The 15769-nt window shown below is 57.4% G+C and overlaps 1 protein-coding gene across 2 annotated transcripts in view; it reads right to left on the bottom strand.

The window, feature by feature from the left end:
- SCAP (SREBF chaperone) overlaps positions 1-15769 on the bottom strand; it is a 72970-nt gene that overhangs the window by 2217 nt on the left and 54984 nt on the right. For both annotated transcript variants that reach the window (XM_049642590.1, XM_049642589.1), the window contains exons 4-18: positions 11542-11699; positions 10535-10755; positions 10250-10355; positions 9438-9610; positions 8915-9041; positions 7032-7144; positions 5952-6046; positions 4642-4740; positions 4275-4493; positions 3068-3444; positions 2401-2589; positions 2126-2327; positions 1938-2053; positions 1312-1834; positions 1131-1216 (exon numbers count right to left, since the gene is read on the bottom strand). In XM_049642590.1, coding sequence (XP_049498547.1) covers positions 1131-1216; positions 1312-1834; positions 1938-2053; positions 2126-2327; positions 2401-2589; positions 3068-3444; positions 4275-4493; positions 4642-4740; positions 5952-6046; positions 7032-7144; positions 8915-9041; positions 9438-9610; positions 10250-10355; positions 10535-10755; positions 11542-11699 — 2804 coding nt within the window. The remainder of the gene's footprint in view (positions 1-1130; positions 1217-1311; positions 1835-1937; positions 2054-2125; positions 2328-2400; positions 2590-3067; positions 3445-4274; positions 4494-4641; positions 4741-5951; positions 6047-7031; positions 7145-8914; positions 9042-9437; positions 9611-10249; positions 10356-10534; positions 10756-11541; positions 11700-15769) is intronic.

The following is a 15769-nucleotide window of genomic DNA, read 5'->3' on the forward strand; positions in this document are numbered from 1 at the left end:
TGAGCATTACTTTGGCTCAGGTCATGATCTCCTGGTTTGTGGGTTGCAGCTCCTTCATCGGGTTCTCTGTCAGCCTCTCCCTCTGCCCCTCCCCTATTTGCTGTCTCTCAAAAATAAGTATTAAAAATTTTTAAAAAACAAAATAGGGGCGGCTCACTTGGTTGAGCGTCTGAGTCCCATGCTGACAGCTCAGAGTCTGCAGCCTCCTTCAGATTCTGTCTCCCTCTCTCTCTGCCCCTCCCCTGCTCGAGCTCTGGGTCTCTGTCGCTCTCAAAAATAAACTTAAAAAAAAAAGTAAAAAAAAAAAACTAAAATCTTACTCTAGCAAAAGGCCTACAAGCCCTGACTTTGAAGGGCCTGAGCCAAAGCCTGCAAAAGTATCGTGTCAGAGGGCTCGGCTGAGACCTGGGGGCCTTCCCTAAACCTGATGAAACAAACAGCGGGGAAGAATTTACAAGTGTGAAGGGACCCAAAGAACTTGGCCAGGCTGGAGGGGAGGGTATCAGCCATGACCTTGGCAAGCACAGCCTAGCGGGGCAAAAATAACAACAGCAGCCACCAGAACCTGAGCGCTAAGGGCAATGGGTGCCCTGGCCCTGAGAAGAAAAAGGCTCCAGCTCTAGCTTAGATGTCAGGGACCCCGGAGGGCAGGGCCAGCACGGACGGACAGGTGAAGTGCTGAGGAGGCATCTGGTCGCAGCGAGACCTGGGTTTATCAGCCCGGAACAGGGAGCAAGAGCTCTGGTGGCCGGGCCCGCAGGCAGTGTGAGCAGGTGGAGTCCAGGGAGCACCCACAGCCAACAGGCATGCCAAGGAAGGAGGCGAGGGAGGTGTCCAGCACCAACCAGGAAGGGAAGTTTTCACACAAAAATTCTGCTGAAAAAGCATTTTTCTGCCACTGAAAATGCAGCCAAGACCGGATCAGGTCAGCAGTGATAGGCTAATGGGGGAAAGAAAACTCCGGTTTCCCTCTTGCATGCTGTCACAGTGGTCAAGGGCCTACTCTGAGGGCTTTAGTGGTCACCTCCCGCTGTGTGGTTCACCCCCCGTTCACAGATGTGGGGCTGAGTACCGGGAAGGGACGAGGAAGGGAACATCTAGGGACAGGGCAAGCAGCCCAGTGCTCTCACCTCTTGTCTAGGAAGACGAGGGCAGTGATACCCGAGGACACCTCCTCACTGCTGCAGCGCAGCGTGCCCTCGATGGCGTCCCACACCTGCAGGCCCAGAGGCGGTGAGCACCTGTGGGCCGGGGAGGCCCTCAAAGCCGCGTGGGGACTGCCCTCTGCCCACTCCCGGGGTCCCTGCCCACCTCCAGGCGGCCGCTGCTCCGCCCCACCACGATAAGGCTGCCCTGCAGCTCCAAGCTCCAGATGGAGCCGTCTGCGCTGGGAGCCCAGGCCAGGGACGGGGAGCCCTTCTCGGGAGGACAGACCCCCTCCTCCTCGGGGGTCAGGGGCGGCCCGGGCCCAGGGGAGGGCGGGCGCAGGGCTGGCGCGGGCCCCGGCGCCAAGCCATCCTCCTGGTACACGCGCTGCACCAGGCGGCTGAAGTCATAGCCCGGGCCGTCACGAGCACGGCTGCAGCCGGCCCGGTGCCGGGGTTCGGGCTGCGCGGGTTCCAAGAGCCTAGGCTGCGCCGAGAAGTTGGTGTCGATCAGGCAGGTGAGGTCTGGCTGGTCCCCGAAGAGGGCGGGCGGCGGAGGGCCCCGGGGGCGGTGCCGCAGAGGAGGGCTGTCCCCCGGCTCCTCCGGGCCCCCCTTCCCGCTGTCGGACAGCCGTTCCCAGCTCTCCTGAGCCTCGAACGCGCTGCCAACGCCACTGTCGCGGCGCTGCCTGTCGGGGGTGGGGGGGCCGGGATGACGGAGTGAGGACGGAAGGGGGTGACGGGCAGGGAGTGTGGGAGGAGGGTGGGGCACGTGTGGGGCCGGGCACCTACCCCGGGCGCGGGATGCGCGTGAGGCAGTCCCCGGTCTGCGCGTCCCACACACAGACGTGGCCCGCCAGGCAGCAGCTCACCAGCAGCATGCCGTCGCTGGCCAGACACTCGATGTCCTGAGGGGACGGGGCACGTGGGCATGGGCAGAACCTGGCCCCGCCCCCGGCCCCCCGGCCCGCACCACTCACCATGAGGTGCCCGCGCAGCACCAGCGGCACGATCTCCGTCTCCGGCGGCGCGTAGCCGTAGTCGTCGCAGGGCAGCTCCCCGCGCCGCCGCCGGCCGGGCCCGCTGCCGGGCTGCCCGTAGTTGCGCGGGCAGAGCACGCGGTAGAGGCAGAGCAGCAACAGCACGAGCACCATGCCGGCCGCCAGGCCGAGCGCCGCCACCCTGCGCGGGCGGGAACGTGGTTAGGCGCGCCGCCGGCCCCCGCCGGCCCCCCCCCCCGCCTCGCGGGCCTTACTTGTACAGGGTGACGTCCCCGTGGGCCTGCGCCGTCCCCGGCGCCCTGGGACCGGCCTCCCAGGGCCCACCCAGCCCGGGCCGCCGCGGGGGCCAGGCGCTGCGGCCGTCCTGAGGGTGCCGCCCCTCCAGGGCCTCCCTGGGGTTGAGGCGCAGCGTGACCGGGATGACGGGCAGCAGGCTGATGTACCTGGGGGAGGGCGGGGCGGTCGGCGGGGTGCCTTCAGAAGGGCCCTTCCCCGCTTGCCAGGTAGACTGGCTCAACCTGCCGGACTCCAATCCCACCCTCTGGGGACGGTCTTGGGTGGGTGGGGGCGGTACAGAGTCCTGTCCCTCCCGGCCCAGCTCAGGGCACCCAACCCTGCTCTGGTACAGGCAGCAGTACCCATACGGCCGCCACCGAATGCCGGGCGCCCCCACCGCCCATCGTGGCACAGAGCGGGCGAAGGCCCGCGCGAGTCGATCTCATTCCAGCCCAGGAGCTGGCAGCCGCCTGGGACTCCCTGGAGCACAGCGCAATGCTGCTGACTCGAGCCCTAGTTCCTACCTCACAACCCTATGCTGTTTTTCTGAAAGGAAACGCAGAATTCAAACTGGTGGGTCTCCCCCTCTGGAGCGGATGAGCTGACACCGAGTGGGGAGGTGGCACCTGGCACAGCCCAGCTCACCTCTTGGCCAGGGTGATGTTGTAGTAGCTGAAGAGCGTAGGCCAGTGGCGGAAGGAGAGTTTCCTCCAAAGTTCCTCATCCTCAGGCCCCCAGGTTACCTCTGGCACTGGGCTGTCCTGGGCGCCCTCTGCTGGACCCCCAGGCTCGGGTGGCTCTCCCAGCAACGTCTGGTTTTCAGACAACTTAGGGGCATCAGCGGGGAAGATGGAGAAGGCAGGGTCCGGGTGGCTGGCAGGCAGCACGCCGCTAGGCACGGGCATGGGAGTCAGGGCGCCCTCGCCCAGCGGGCTCTGTTCTGTCACCTGCGCGGCAAGGTAGGTACGCAGCCCTGCCGGGTCCGTGTACACCAGGATGCCGATCCAGACAACCGTGCCAGCCTACAGGGGGCAGTGGGTGCTTAGTGTGGCCTCTGGGTGGCCCCGAGCCCCGGCAGCGTTGGCCCTCGTGCCAGGAAGCAGCAGCACAGGGACCTCACGTCTGGGGATGGGGAGAGGACACAGGCCCCAATCTGTCTTCCCTTCTGCCTGGTCATGTCCTTCACTACCACCTGGGCCAACTGCCATTAAAGGGACCTAGCTCCCTTTCCATGGTCACGGTTTGGGTTTCCTGGCCTAGAAATACAAAGAGCATCCTAAGAACTTCCCCAACCTCCATATCAAAAAGTGGCCACCATTCCCACGGTCAGCACAGCAAGAAGGACGGGCTGGCTGACCTGTTCCAGAGACACTTATGGGTGCGCCCATCCTCAGAGGACCTCAGTCCTGCTCCCTCTCACTGTAGCTCCATGGGGGCACCACGGCCGGCCAACGGCCAGCCCTGCTCCTCTGCTGCTCCCCAGTCCAGCCAGTGAATTATTTGGGCCAGAATTTTCTGATGCCCGCGCACTATGTAGCAGGGAAACCCTGCTCAGGGAACCATGGTAGTTCCAACCATGGTGGTTCCGCCCTACCAGGCTCCTGTCCTGGGTCCTTCTTGGGAGATGATGACTCTTCTACCTGATGCCCCCGGGGCTGCTTCTCCCAGAGATAGGCTTCACCTCAGAAGCCACCAGGGTCTGGCCAGGAAGGTATGGTGGGCAGCCTCCCAAAGCCAGGCTTCATGGGGCCATGATGGCCTAAGAAGCACCCCCCACCTCCAAGGCAAAGTGCAAGAGTCTGGAGGGAACTGAGTGCTGGCCCTCGAAGGGCAGGGCAGCGGTGGCGGGTACCATGATAAGGCGCTGTGCCAGGCGAGTGCGGGCCAGGAAGTAGATGACACGCAGCCTCTTCGGGAGCCGCAGGTTTCGGAAGGACGACGGTTGCAGTGTGATGGTGTGGGGTGTGGACGGCCGCACAGCCAGCTGACGCTCAAAGCGTGCAGGCCGCCCCACTGGCTTTGCTGGGGGCAGGCAGGCCTCAGAGGGCAACCGCTTGTTCAGGTCTGCTAGCTGTTGGGGGCACGGTAGTCAGGGCTCAAGGCTGCACGGGAGGCGGGGGACTGCCCCTGACCAAAGCCCGCACTGCTCTCACCCCAAGCCCTGAGCATGGCGAGGGCCAGGGGGGAGGCTGGTGGGGCAGGGCACAGCCCACTCCTACCTCCATTCGGCGAATGTCAATGGACAGGACAGTGGTGAAAAACAGCATCTGAAGGAAGAAGTCTGACACCAGGCCCACAACAGCAAAGAGACAGAACTCCTGGAATCAGAGATGAGGGGACACGACATCATGGCCTAGCACTGGAGAAGCAGCTCCCTGCTTGCAGGCACCTCAGAATCTGCAAGGCAGTGGCAGGCAGAGCACAGCAAAAAAGAGATGCTGGTAAGTTCTGAGTCTGGGAGTGGCCAAGGAGGGACAGTGCCAGCTGCTCCCACTGCCCCACCAGGGGGCAGCAGAGACCCCATGCACCTTTATGCACAGAAGGCTGAAGGGTGTGAGCTCTCCCTACATCTTCCATCCCCCGAGAGAGGAGGGCCTGATCCCATCTTGAAAGCTCTGAGCCCCACCAGCCTGCCCCCCAAAAAGCCTTCTCCCACTACCCCCCTGGCCCTGCTCAAATGCTATGACCAACACCTGCCTGGAGCCCAGGCCTGACCCATCATCAGGACTCTCAGAAAGCTTCCTGGCCAGTGACTGCAAGGGACCAAAGTGGGCGAGAGGACAGGAGGGAATTAATTTCTGCCCTGAAACTGAATAAAGGTAGTCTCTCTGCTCCCCAAACTCTGCTCACATTTCAGCCTTCTTCCCCTGCCCTTCACCACAGCTGCCATTCGAATCTGGGGGGCAGAGGAGGGATCTAGCCCGTGGTGGCACAGTGGCCAAGTCTGCTCCTATGTCACAAGATGGCAATATGTCCTGCAGATGCCCTCTGGGTAAAAGCCTGCAGCCCTCTGTTCTCTGCTCACCCCCACAACTCAGTAGGCCCACCAGCGTTGGGGAAGGACAGGGAGGACATCACTGCCTTCCGTCAACCCCTCAAGCAACGGTCATCGAGTCTGGGTTCTGGCTCAGTGGAGGTCCTCCTCCACCTGCTCACAGCCCCACAGCTGAGTGAGGCACTTGGCCAAGAGCAGGAGCCACTCTGAGCAATGGGTGGTGGCCATGTGTCTGGAGGACACATATGGGGGTCAGGGCTAAGCCTAGGAAAGAGGAGGGCACAGATTCAGGGACCCCACGATGTTTCTGCCTGAGAGAAGAAAAACAGGTGTCACTGGAACTGGGCTGAGAACCTCTGAACCAGGGCTGCCAGGAGCACTGTGCACAGAACCACCATCCCGGCAGCAGAGAGGTCCCATCTCCCAGGTGAGGGTGCCTGTGTTGAGAAGGGTGCACCCTGCACAGAGCTGCACAGCCGGGGAACTGGTCAACTGCTTCTGCGCTCACCCGAGTGGCGGGCTCTGGGGCCTTACCTGGATGGCGGGCACCAGGGTGAAGTAGCCAATGAGGATGATGCCCAGCTCCGTGGCCATGTTCTTCATGATGGACCAGCTCTCACTGCTTAGGCCTGCAGAGGACAACAACAGGGCCTTGGGGCCAGCACATGTCTGCGCACAACCTTGTGCTCCTCAGAGGGGAGAGGCACGGGGAGGGCACCCAGCCTTCTGAGGCGGCGACTCCACCACGGCGCCCCTGGCTCGGGACGCTGCCGGGGCCCAGGCTCCAGGTGCTGCCGTCACTGCACAGTTGCCATGAAGAAGGGGCCGAGGGGGCACAGAGGCAGGGAGAGGCAGGGTGCCAAGGTGAGCAGTGCCACCCACTCTGGCACAGCCGGCCTCCACGGGCATGGTGTGAGTGTGCCTGCCCACACGTGGCAGAGGCCCGAGCAATGGAAGTGCCAGCTGTTCTTCCTCCAGCCCTTCCCCCATAGCGAGCCCCTGGTGGGAAAGGCGCCATGTCCCCTCACATCCTCAGAGCTCCCCATCTAGTGCAGGGCCTGGCCTCTCACAGGAGCTCACGAAGGTTCCTCGAATGAATAAACAGTCTGCCCTCGGCCTTGTTGCCACAGACCTGGGGTCCGGAGGAGGAAGTGCAACACTTCAGACCTTCAGGCCTAGGCTCCCTGCCCACTTTCCTCAGAACCCCGATCCCCAGCTCCTGGCACTGAGTCCACGGGGCCTTTTCTGGCAGTTGTGGAGACAGCGTCTCTGAAGTGAGCAGCCACAGAAGCCTGGACCTAGTGTGGTGGAGTGTGGCGGGGAGAGAAAGCACCGGGTACCAGTCTGGACAAAGGGCCACTGAACACACGAGTCCCGCAGCAGAGTCCAGTTTGTGTTCTTACTGACATGTGAACCAGGACACGGTAAAGTCCAGCGACTCTTTGGTTCCTCAGGGCACACGCTAACAAGCTGCCAAGGCCTGGTGGCCCACACCAGATTACACTAGAGGGCAGAGCAAGGGTGACTTCTGGGGCTCCCCATCTCCCCCGCAGGAGGAAGCCCAGCACAGACCGCCCGCCCGCCCTGGCGCACCCCCACAGCCAGCCGTGTTACCTTGGGCAATGCGCAGCTTCACCTCGAGGTCCACTGGGGTCGAGACCACGGACTTGGTGAGCACCAACACGTTCTCTAACCCAATAACCACCACAAGGTAGGGGAAAATCTCTCTGAGGACGGAGAGGGAGAGGGTGAGGACAGTGCTGAGAAGGGCCCCCAACACAGGCTGGTTCTCAACAGGTCTGGGCCCCAGGAAGGCTGTGGGGTTTGAAGCCTGTAGTGAGAGGCAGCTGAGTGACTTCCAGAAGCACAGAGCAGAAACCCTAGACTCCCCCGCTGTGCTACATAGGGCCTCTGCCTGCCCAGTTCTCGGCTTTCAGGCCGGCAAGCATCCCTGCCTCCGACTATGCAGCACAGTGGAAGGAGGGCCAGAGGAGCCCCCAGCTGTCGGAGCAGCCTTCTCCCACACAGGACTCTGCTGGCCAGAGGAAAGGACCGTGGCCGGGACCCCTCGGCAGCATTGCAGGCCAAGCCATCGGGACTAAGTGGAAGCGGAACGAGAGGAGCTCCAAGCCCTGCTCGGCTCTGGAGAGACTGTTTGGAGAACAGGTCCTAAAGAAAACTACTAAGCTCTCTGGGACCACAGGCTCACATCACTGGAGATGAACAGGGCGCACCAGTTGAGGTGTGTGCCTCATGGGACCTCTGCTTTGGGGCAGTGGAAATGAGGGCTCTGAGGAGGCTCTGGCACAGCAGCCAGCCACGGGGGAGGGGTGTTAGCATCAGGTTCAGGAAAGGAAGCAAGTGTTCTACGAGTAAGGGAGGTAACAGAGAACACAACATTGCTGCTCCTGCAACTGGCCTGACAAGCCAGGGAGGGGACGGCCAGTCAGCGACCACTAACAGACAGGTGGGCGGGGCCTAGGAGACAGGGCTTCCAGCCGACTGGGAGACAAAGGACAAAAGAAAGCAAATATCATTGGAAAGGCGGCAAATTCAAGTGTGCTTGTGTCTTTTTTTTTTTTTTAATGACGTTTATCCATCTATTTAAAAAAAAAATTTTTTTTAACATTTATTTATTTTTGAGACAGAGAGAGACAGAGCATGAACGGGGGAGGGGCAGAGAGAGAGAGACACAGAAGCTGAAACAGGCTCCAGACTCCGAGCCATCAGCCCAGAGCCCGATGCGGGGCTTGAACTCACGGACCGCGAGATCGTGACCTGAGCTGAAGTCGGACGCTTAACCGACCGAGCCACCCAGGCACCCCTATCCATCTATTTTTGATAGAGACAGAGAAACAGAGAGTGCATGCTAGCGCAAGCAGGGGAACAACCGAGAGAGAGGGAGACAGAGAATCCCAAACAGGCCCCACACTGACAGTGCAGAGCTTATGCAGGGTTCAAACTATGAGATCACGACCTGAGCCAAAATCAAGAGTCGCTCACTCAACTGTCTGAGCCGCCTGGGTGCCCCTGTGCTTATGGTCTTTTAAAAACTTACTCTGAAATGACCTATTCTATTAGTCACTTAAATGTTTTAATAGTAAAAAAAAAAAAAAAAAAAAAAAGGGAAAACCCATGTGTGCCTTAAGCCATCAAGGAGTAGGATGGAATATATGTAATATGTGAACACACAGACACCTATATACACACACACATGCAATACAAGGGTATACATATGCATACACACTTATATACACATACACGAATACACGTTCCACATATACACACATGTATGTACACACACATGCCTATATATATGTATATATAGATATACTACATCTACACGTATATGAATACAAGCCCAGTAACTCAAAGGTAAAAAGTGTACCTCTTAAATGTCAAAATAACAACGTGAAGATATAGGGTAACGGCAAGCCCAGGGGCTCTCCAGCCTGAGGGTACTCCCTGAAGCTCAGCGGAGCCTAGTGGGGACCTACCCGCCGTTGAGGGTGGGTGTCAGGCCGAAGAGTGTGCAGAGCCCCACAGACATGAGCAGCGAGCTGAGCACTGTGACCACGGCAGCCAGAGCCAGCCCCCACTTGGACTTGACCATGTCGATCTTGCCTGGAGGGCAGAGAGGGCACATCAGGGCTGCATCTCTCCCAGAACCTGACTCACAGGGCCCTTCTGTGCAGAGCTCCTAGGAGTAGAGTGTGCCCTGACAGCTGAGGAAGGGACGCCCCCTGGTTTAACCTAAGAAAAGGATGACCATGTATACTTCATACTTCCCAGTCTCAGAGGAAGAGTGTGTCTTTTGGGAACCCTAACCCAGGAAAGATCTTTTCCTGAGAAGCCAGAAAAGCCATGGACCCACCCGAGCCCCTGAGACTCTGCTGGGGGATGAAGCCCTGGGCGTGTCTGACATCTCTCCCCAAGCCACCTCCAGAGGCAGGGAAGCAGGCGGTCTGGAATGCCCGTTTAGCTTGGAGGAAGCCCCTAGCCTCTGTGCTCTGGACCTACGCGTAGAGAAGTAGATGTAAGCAAACAAGATGATGTAGGTGGTCACAAGCGGGATGAGTTCCGCGATGCCAATCTCCTCCTTGAAGTGCACGTGGACCAGGCTCTCCGCCCGAAGGGTGCAGTTGGGGCTAGGGTGCAGGAGCATCAGACGGGCCCGCAGGCTGCCCAGGAACCTGGTCATGGAGCAGGTGGGATAGATGGACCGGCCCTCTTGGGCCAGGGGCAAAGGCAATCCCTGAAAGGAAGGCCCATCAGGGCTTCCTTCCTCCCCATGTTGGAGGGGGCTTTTCTGTGGTGTCTGAACTTCCTTGCAGTCTCTAAGGGGTCTTGGAAGAATTCTAAAGTTGTCTCAGGAGCCCCCCACCCCACCCTGCCCTGCTCCTTCCTCAATGTCCCTTTCCCAACCTATCAATGCCAAACGCCCACCAGGACAGCCAACCGGAGGCATCTCAAGCACTCTCTCCCTTGCTAGGGAGCTGCCTACAGCACTTTGCTGGGAAGGCCTGAGGCCACATGAGGCTCAGTAGTCTCCAGCTGGGGACCCCTGCCACAGGCTCAAGAAAGCCCAGTGGAGGCATCAAGACACTAAATTTGCCAGCCCTGCCTTAGTCCCTATTCTTAACCAGGAGTCAGATCACCCCGCTCAAATGTGAAAAGACAGCATCCCTCGATCTAAGAGAGAGAAACATTTCAACGGGAGGCCTGAAAACCCTAAGTTCCCAGGGGGGCATTCTGGACACCCTAGACCAGAACAGGGACTAGTCAAAGCTTCATACCATTCCCAGCCAGGAGCCCCGAGCCGACAGCCTTACTTGGCATGGTAGCGCTGGAAGACCAGGGTAATGGTGTAGGAGACCATCCTCTTCCTGGTGTAGAGGCTCACCCCGCTGTACTTCCCAGGAACACCAAACAGCAAGTCTGCAGATGGAAACCAGGAGGTACTGACAGAAAAAGGCAGCTGCCGTAGAGCCGCCAAGGACCCCTCCCACACCCTAAAAAACATAGGGTAACCCCTGATCTGTCAGAGCACCCATCAAAAAGGACATAGTGACCAACAGGCACCCTTGCGGGCCCCTAGGGAATCTGCCCTGGGGTACCTTTGAGCGTGGCTGAGGTCTGTAGGGTTTTGGGCTCATGCTGGTGGATGGTCCCGATGATGTCAGGATCAGCATGGAAGCGTTCCCGGTCATTCTGCCAAAAGTTCCCAGGGGATAGCAGCAGGCACCCATGCTCAGGAAGTAAGTTCCGGAGCTTCCTGAGGCCAGGCAGTAGGTCGGTCACCTGCAGGCATACCTCCTCCAGGCCCCTGGTCCCGGAACTGTGCAGGACATAGGACAAGGCATCTGTCATGTCTGCGAGCACAGGGCAGGCCCACTGCACTTACAGAGGGACCCTCTGTCATCAGGTTCCCAGATGCCTGGTATCTCTAAGAGCCTAAGGATTAGGGCAGCAGGAGAAAGTTCTTTTAGGTGGCCAACAACCAAACCATGTCGTTGACTGACCTCCAAAGTACATTTGGGGCCCAAGCCTCTCTAAGTAAGTTCTGGGAACATGCACAACCTCCCACCGATGAAGACACCTCAGCCAATTCAGTGGGCAAAGAGGCGAGGGTGAAAATTAGGGGCTTCATTTCATTCACCAGAATGCATGTCAAAGCCCTCAGCTAACTAAAACCCAGCGGAGCGGGTGAAGCAGCCTGTGAAGCCAGCACAGGCTGGGGAGTGCCACCCGGGCTGGGGCTTCAGAAGCGATCCCCAGGGGAAGTGTGCTTCTCCTCAGCTCGGCTACCACCACCATATCCACATCTCATAACCGTTGGGCAATAAGCCATCTGAGGCGCGAGGCAGGCAGTTCCCCGTCAGCTCATCACAGGGTCAGCCCCGTGGACACCTACTCTGTCTGAGACCTGCGGATGAAACTATGTGTGCCATCCGTGTAGGTCGAGGGGTAGTGGGGCCACAATGTGAAAGTGGCTCACCCGCCATTCTCACTTGTGCAATTTCTGCAGCACTGGCTGGCGCAGTGGAATCACACCGAGGACCGTACGCCCTCCACCTTCAGTAGGGAACAGATTCAGGGAGGCTGGGGGCACTGACAGGGATACCTGTCTCTCAGCACGTGGTTCCGGATCTCTTCCACCAGCTGGAATGCCCGGGACAGAGGTGAACGAAACACATCTACTGCCAGGAGGTTCTTGTGCCAGGGAGACACTGAAGACTTCACAAATATCTGCTGGATATAAGCCACCGGGGCACCCACGTACTGCAGAAGAAATAGGGCAGGGGTGAAAATGTCAGCTCGGCACATGAGGGAGAAACGGGCCCACACTCAATAAGGATTTACTGAGAATCTACTATGGGTAAAGCACTGTGGGGCCCAAAGGATGGGCCTTCAAAAGTGAAGACATCTCCAAGGGGTTCTTTGCAATTTATGAACCACATTCCTACACACTTCCCCATAGATCAGGGGTCGGCAGACTATGGCTACAGGCTAAATCAAGCCCAGCGCCTGCTTTTCTAAATCAAGTTTTCCTGGAACACAACCAGGCCCACTCCATTCCGTCCTGTCCACGACTGCTTTCCCACAATAATGGCAGAGGTGAGTGTTCACAACAGAGACCGTGTAACCCACAAAGCCTCAAACATTCATCATCTAGCCCTCTATGGAAAACGTCTGCTGACCTCACAGTAGACCATCAGCTCCCAGCAGGGTGCAGCCTGTCTTACTGATCCTGCCATCTGCAGGTCAGCGGTTTTTAAAGACCGAAAGACCCAACTTTAAATCCCAGCTCTCCAAGTGTATGGCCCTGGAAACATTTTTGACTTCTCTGGATTTCAGTTTCCTCACTGTGAAAGGGGGGTGACTGACATTCACCCTGCAGCATCAAGATGCACACACATCTCACACCACACAGACACACGTGTGTATACAAATAGCACGTGCAGAGACAGGTATTAATGGAAATGTTAGCAATAGACAGTGTGGCACATCATTTCATCAACCCCCCACAATAGTCCTCTGAGACGCAAGGTGACTAGCTGGGGCTTCATAACTCCCGCAGGGTGCTGCAAGGTCTCAAACCCATGTCTCCTCAATGGACATCACACACTTTTTCACTAGAACCTGCCATCTGCCCTGAAAGAGCTAACAACAAGCACCTAAGTAACCAAAGTGTTCAGACACGTCTCAGGCAAGCCAGGAACTCCCAGTGATGGAGTGGTCATGGAGCCCCCCCATAATGAGGTACTGGATTAGCCGTGGCAGGATTACAGCCAAGGGAGAAGGTGAGTGGAGCCACGAGGTGGGCAAGGACTGGCAGGAGAGGGACAGTGAGGGCCTCAGGGGTGCCAGGGACACCGAGAGCACAGACGGTCTAGATAGCACTAAGGAGTCCTGTCAGGTAGTAACACAAATCACAGCTAAAATGAGGGGTGGCTATGATGACGCCTGACTGAGCTGCCTGGATTCTAACCAGTTGCCAAAGAAAAGCCCCTGAGTGTCTCTGAGACGGTGACCAGATGAACACAGTGCTCTGGAAGGCTGCCCTGGAGTTACACTGTCATCCAACTGGAGGCAGGGAACACCGTCCACGGCCGTGACGTACTGTGGTGCCGGCTGGAGGGAGCTGAGAGGGCGATCCCCACACCTGTGCCGCCATCAGGGACTCCACAGGGTGGGGGAGTAGATGAAAGGCCACTTAGCCCCTCGATGATGCCTGACTACAGGTTATCGCACAGGCGAAGGTCAGGATGCTGAACACGAATGGCAAGTTAAGGTCTCCTGGGCCCCTGGACACAAAGGAACAACTCAAGGCAACCACCTACGCCTTTGTGAAGTTTACACTTATGAAGCCATGTCTTACAAAGGCTCTGGGGACAGAAGGCTGCACCTGCTTTGTCATTTGCACGGGACTCAGGCTGCTAGAAGCCAGAGCTCGCTGCCGCAGGCTCTGACCTGAATAGCAGCTCATCGACTCAAGTCCTCACACAGGCCTGAATGGGGAGGAGCTGTCTGGAGACGAACAGCTCTACGAGGAGAGCCATCCCCAGGGCAATCATCCTCAAGCCCTGTGAAGGACACAGCGTATCATCCAGGGACAGCATGACACCAGGAAGCCTCCAGACCTGGGTTTGTTCCCACCGGGCACAAGGCTGTGACTGCACATACCACCTCTTCTGCCTTCCACTTCCACCTCCACCCTCAGGCCCACTGAGCCTGTGCAACTGAGCCCTTCGTTTCTGGGTGCAAAACTCCTTCTAGCTCCTGGGCCCTCCACTTCTTCTCCAGCCTCCTTCCCACCCAGGCACCTTCTCCCCAGCCAGGACCATTCGGACCACCATTTCAATGAAGTACTAACGAACATCTCAGAAACTAGAGCCCTCTCCCTGGGCTCTAGGGATGGCTCTAGGAGTTCTAGGAGCACACTGCTTCCCAAATATTTTTAAGTTTCTGCCTGGAAGTGTACATATTACTACTACCATCATCAGTTTTAGGGGAGAGGATCCAGGCTTTCATCAGATTTTCACAGGAACATGTAACTCCTTCACCCCAGACCTCTCTCTCCTTTGTCCTTCCACCAGCGCTGCGTAAATCCACAGCTCCTCTGTTTGCACGCCTCAGGCGGCCAGCCTCAACAAACAAGAACCATGGACCAGTGATTCTTACTGCACATCCCTGCTTCCCGGCCTTGGCCTCCTTCTGCTGGCAGCCTCTTGATACACCCGGACTTCCAAATGAACTTCTCAAGCAGCTATTCCAAGTTTTTCCAACTCTTCCAAGATCTTGAGTCCCCTCATTTATCACGATCGTAGCAAACTCGTCACCCAACATATGTGCCCGCGACCCCCTCTTATGGGCATCAAAATTCTCTTACAGTGGTTTATTCAATAGGCATGCGCCTGACTCTTGTCATTCACTACCTCAGTTTGGGATCCCCAGTAGCAGACCCTAAGCTGGGTGGCTTATTCGGAAGGTACAGAAAATACAGGAAGGGGAGTAAAGGCAGGAACAAGGGAGGGAAAGCAGCCAACAAAGGGTGTTACTGGACAAGTGACCTCTGTCAGTAATGGGGTTTAGCTGAGTCATCCCATCTGAAAGATCAGAGAGCTGAGGTATTACATACCAACCCCTGCAGCTACTGCTCGAGTGCTGCTCCCAGGGGGCATGAATCCTCCAGCACCTCAGGCCTTCACCAGAGATGCTCTGATGTATGAGATGCAGAAACTGGTGGCTGGAAAGCAGGCAGGCAGGCACTAAAATAAAAGGGTAGCCGGGATGTGGGCAGGGCCCACCACTCACTGCACTAGGCCCGATCATAATCACTACTGGACATTCAAGGGAGAAACAGACATGGAAACAGACACAACACGTGGTATCCAAAGTGAGCGATGGAGGAAGCACAAGGGCCAGCGGATCCAGATGCCTGTGGGCAAAGAGGGCGGACTCCTCACTAGATGGAGGCTGTGGCAGGTAGTCTTCTAACGCGGCTCCAGTAACCCCCACCTCCTGATGCTCCTGCCCACAGGCAATCCCCCTGGAGAGAGGGCTACACCCAGCGACCTGCTTCTGGCAAACAGACTACAACAAAAGTAATGACATGTCACTTCTGAGACTTGGTTACACAAGACTATGATTCTTGAGGACGTCATGCTGGGTGAAATTAGCCAGTCAGTACTGTACAATTCTACTTATATGAGGTACCTAAAGTCGTGAAATTTATACAGACAGAAAGAATGGCAGGTGGCAGGGGTATTAATGGGTACAAAGTTTCTGTTTTACAAGATGAAAAGTTATAGAGATGGATGGTTGCACAACATGAATGTATTTGATACCAGTGCACTATACACTTAAAAAGGGTTTAGATGATAAATTTTATGTTGTATTTTGCCACACACAAAAATAAAAATTGGAAGGATAAAAGGACTATGATTCTTCCTCTGCCCCCCTCTTTTGGAACCACCACTCTGATGAAGTCAGCCATATGCCAGCTGCTCTGGAAGGTCCACAAAACAAGGAATTAAAGGGGCCCTCGGCCAACACCCGGTGAGGAATGAAGACCCTCAGCTCAACAGCCTGCAAGGAGCCCGTTGCCAGGTGGGTGCTGAGAGAGCCTGAAAGTCAGGTGTCCCCACACCGAGCTTGGAGAAGAGTACAGCCTTGGCTGACACCTTGAGTTCAGCCTTGGGAGACCGGGAGCTATGGGACCCAGATAAGAAAACCAAGGCCCAGAGAGACAACAGGATATGTCCAAGGACACAGCTGACAGACAGTCCAGCCAGGATTAAAGCCAGGGCTGCCCAATTCTCAATCCTGTTGTTTCTCAACAGCCAGCA

This window comes from Panthera uncia, chromosome A2 (assembly GCF_023721935.1).
Source record: "Panthera uncia isolate 11264 chromosome A2, Puncia_PCG_1.0, whole genome shotgun sequence".
In the NCBI taxonomy this organism is placed as follows: Eukaryota; Metazoa; Chordata; class Mammalia; order Carnivora; family Felidae; genus Panthera; species Panthera uncia.